The sequence below is a fragment of the Tupaia chinensis genome, unplaced genomic scaffold, assembly GCF_000334495.1.
Source record: "Tupaia chinensis unplaced genomic scaffold, TupChi_1.0 Scaffold000359_1, whole genome shotgun sequence".
In the NCBI taxonomy this organism is placed as follows: domain Eukaryota; kingdom Metazoa; phylum Chordata; class Mammalia; order Scandentia; family Tupaiidae; genus Tupaia; species Tupaia belangeri.
Window position 1 is genome coordinate 896560 of NW_006159855.1, and position 4107 is coordinate 900666.

The window sequence follows — 4107 nt, forward strand, 5'->3', positions numbered from 1 at the left end:
TGTGCGAATGGTAACGCGCTTCCACCAGCCGCCGGCTGCACCAAGAATACCTGAAGGAGGACAGAGGTGGGCAGGTTTACCCAGGAGGCATCGAACTTCCGCCGTCCAGCACCCACCTCACACCTGCCACCACATGCCACGTCCTGTACTAGCGACTGGGGACACAGATGAGACCGAGGGGCGCTCCCACCCCGTGCTGAGCTACAGGCCAGGTAGGGCGGGTAGGTATGCACGCTGTGGGGGAGGGTCACAAAAGCTTCTTTACTCTTCCATGTGCACAGATGAAACGAGCTAAGTGCTACGGTAAGGGTGTCATGTGCGGGCATCGCGGCCTGGGCCACCTAGGTGCCTGTCAGGCCCAAACGCCCGAGTCTGCAGCTGGCTCTGAGCTGCTTTACAGACGTTATCGACTCCTCAAGTCTATGAGCTCAAAGCAGCAAGTGTTCAAAGTGCTAGTGAAGGAGACAGATGACAATAACAGAACCCAAGGTGGAGGTGGAGTTTTCTTAACTGAAAGTGGCAAAAAAAGAAAGAAATGGCAAATGCTGCATACACGTGTGAGATGAGTCATCTGACAGCTGGCACGATTCTGAAGGACAAAGAGCTAAACCACACCTCGCAGAAGCAGCCCTCTGTGAGGGGCCAGGCAAAGTGCCAGGAGGAGCAAACGTAGCACATGTGCTGGCGTGGGGGTGGAGGGAGGGCAGGACACGCATGCTGCCTGCTGGGGACCTGATGCCACGCGGGAAAGGGCTGCAGTTGGCTGAAGGTCCCCAAACGAGGCCAGGCATGGGGGGTGGCCACTGAGGAAATGCCCGTGGTAAACCACAGGTTGTCCCCAAGGGCAGGCCCACTTGGCATCAGAGTGATGAGGCCACACGTGTGGACATCCCAAGAGCAAAGGAGTGCCCTGTGCCCTTCTGAAGAGAGGCAGGAGGGTTATCTGCCTTGTTTCTAACAACATTAAACTAGTTTCCTTGGGGGTGGGGGAGAGCACGGGCATGTCTTGCAGTTTGAAACCCTGCGACTCTGAACTGACACTCCAAATGCTGAGCATACACCAGGGACTCATGCTGAAAGCCCCACCTCCCTTAACTTACATGTCCAAGCCAAAAAAACAACACAGAAGAAAAAGGCTAAAGATGCCAGCTATATGAGGCTGCGGCGATGACAGGGACTCAGTTTCAATAAAAAGTACATGGTGCCAAGACCAGACCCGCAGCTGTGCACAATACGCAAATCCCTGAGGTATATTTGAGATAAATCAGAACACACGTCCGGGTGACCAGAGCTGTTACCGATAAACTTGGAGAAACCACCCTGTGGGAGGAACAGCACTGCCCAAGGCGTCCCCCTCCCAGTGGAAACTGCAGGCTGGTTGGGAGCCAAATGTCACATTGCCACATGGCAGGGGCACGCCTAGCTTAAAAGTGGACCACTGCAAGAGCACCAGGTGGCACCACCACAGCTGAACTCCCAAGAGGTAGGTCCCTGCAAGAGCACAGGCCTTAGCAATGACCTCTCCTACCAGGCCGACTAAGAATGCCCCTATTCCCCCTGGCAAGAATGGAATGAGGATGAGGGCTTAATGGAAGGACAGGGAGAGAAAGGAGAGGTGCAAAGTTAGGAACTGAAAGAGAAAGAGTTTGGGGAAACTGGCCAAAGATGATCAATGGATCAAAACACATCCTTCTCGTCACTGGTTTCCTCATCTTCCTTCAGCCACGAAAGCCTACGTTATCTTTTCAAACGATGGCTGCTAGTCCCCTTCACTTTGACCGTCAAATGACATGGTAAGTACTGTGATTCTTCATGAAACTAGAGCTAAACCAGCAGAGTCGTCTAGTTTTGCTCTTTTCAACCATTAATGCCTACCTTATCTATTTAGCCATGTTTTCACCATTTTCAACTGCATATTTAACATTTCGCAGCTTTCTTTACAAAGATGTAGCTTCCAATAGGAATAAAGAAATTGCCAACTTTTTTTTTTTTTTTTTGGCTGGCCATGCCTGAAAGCATTAAGGTTGTAAATAGTATTTTAATCCTGAAATGAAGAATAAAAAAAGGGGAGAAACAGTACTGCCATCATTGTTTGAAAAAGAAACTTGGGTAGCACTTAGAAAGTTACTTAAAAAGAGGGAGATTGGATATACCTGTTTGGGACCAAAATGAAGTTGTGGGAAGTTAGGAGAAGAAAGTGATGTTTCTCAACCAGGGACAGTTGAGAGGCTTCTTGGGAGGGGGCTACGGGGCATCTGCCAGAGCTGGGGGGGAGACCTGGTTGGGTGCTAGGGGGAGAGGCCAGGGACACTGTGTCTTACACTGCCTGGAACAGCCCCACAGAAGGCAGAGTTCTGACAAACACAACCAGCAGGGTCCCCCAACAGAATCAGTGCTGAAATTTTTTCAGACTGCCCTCCTATGAAGCTATGAGGGAGGAAAGGCATCAAATCACCGTCAGCTCAGGGGGCCTCCCAGCCCATCTCATTGTGATTACACCACCTGACCCTTGGGGGTTTGCTGCCTGTATCTTCCCAACAGAAGGTGAGCCCCAAGGAAGAGGGCCCCAGCCCGTTCAGTTCCCCACACTGGCAGTCCCCACCTGAGCACCCAGCACCAGCTCAGCAAATGCCCACCCAACGACGTCATTAAGCTGGGCCCGCAAGGCATGCTGAAGACCTGACTCCAGCCCCTACTTACCAGGCCGAGGGGGATATGGCCACCGCCAACGTGGGGCAAGTTCCCTCTGCCAAGCAGACCTCCACGTCGAACACCAGGGCCTGCTCCTCGGGGATGGCCACGGGTACGGCCTCCCCCTCGGGGCCGTACCGGGTCCAGCCCTCCGCCCAGGCCCAGCTCGGGGGCTTGGGCGGCAGCTGGGCCTGCAAAAGCGAGTTGGCCGCCTCCAGGTAGGGCAGGCTCTGCTTCTGGGCCAGGAGGCGGAAGTGCTGGTCCAGGCTGCCCCCGTAAAGGCGCGGCAGGCGCAGCTCCACGTCGGGCAAGGGCGTGGCTGGCTGCCCCCAGAGCCCGTGCTTCTGCAAGTGCTCGACGCTGCGGCGCACCGCGGCCTCGCTGGGCTGCTCTCCTCCGTGCCCGAAGATTTGCTCGTGCAGCCCTCTCGAGAGCATCTGGATGTGCAATGGGTTGTGTCGCAGCTGCCCGCCCTCGGAGGATGGCACTTGCTGCTGCTGCGACTGCGGTTCCCCGTCGCAATGGACTGGGACGGAGCTGGAGACCCAGCGCCCTGGAGCTGGAACTGGCCCTGGCCCGATCGTGGCGCTGGCCACTTTCTTCCAGAGCTGGCGACTCATGGTTGCTGCAGGGAGTCCCCCGCTGCGAGTCAGGACACCTGGCTTTGGGCTCCAGCTTGACTGCTTTTACTGGCTGAAAGGCCTGGAGAGACACTCGTCCAGTCTCTGTTTTCCTGCCAGTGAAACGGGCCTGACCATGCCTGCTTTCCACCCACAAACCCTACAGGAGAGAGAGGACGATAGAGTTGTTACCTATGCACCACGTGTCGCATGAACAGCCTTCATTCCCTGGGCATTTAACAGTGTCCCAGCACCTCAGACACACTTTCTGTTATGCCTCGAACAACATCGGGAAGTAACAATACCCCTCCTAAGAGGTTCACACGGGCTCATCGATGAACTCCGGGAAGCCGAAGGCACGGTTAAGAGCGCCTACACCTAACCTGGAGTAGATGGAGGCAGGTCTGCACCCCGGTTCTGGCTCTCAGAAGCTGTGACCTTGGGCAAGCTTCTGAGGCCTCCACTTCCTACTCTGTAAAATGGACTGTCACACAGGGACTGCTGTCTGGGTGACCCAGGGAGATTATATCGCGTGACACTGCCCTCGGCAAGCGCTGGGCGAATGGTGACGGTAACCGCCGCGACCCGAGGGCCCAGCACAGAAAGGTGCCAGCACCCGGAATCGTACCAGGCGGATGCACCGCGATCCCCCGGGGCCCCCACGCTCGATGGACTGTGGCCCAGCAAGCAAAGGACGCCCTGCAGGGGGCATCGGCGACCACCCCGCGCGCCCAGCCATCCGCCTGCACCCCTAGGTGGGCCCTGGGACTGGTCGCCGCCCGGCTCCGGCGTCGCT

General features: G+C 56.1%; 1 protein-coding gene across 1 annotated transcript in view; it reads right to left on the reverse strand.

The window, feature by feature from the left end:
• POLG (DNA polymerase gamma, catalytic subunit) overlaps positions 1-4052 on the reverse strand; it is a gene marked incomplete in the record, with an annotated part of 17832 nt that extends 13780 nt beyond the window's left edge. The window contains 2 exon segments of the mRNA XM_027773547.1: positions 19-50; positions 2701-4052. Coding sequence (XP_027629348.1) covers positions 19-50; positions 2701-3311 — 643 coding nt within the window.
• Positions 4053-4107: the final 55 nt, after the last annotated feature.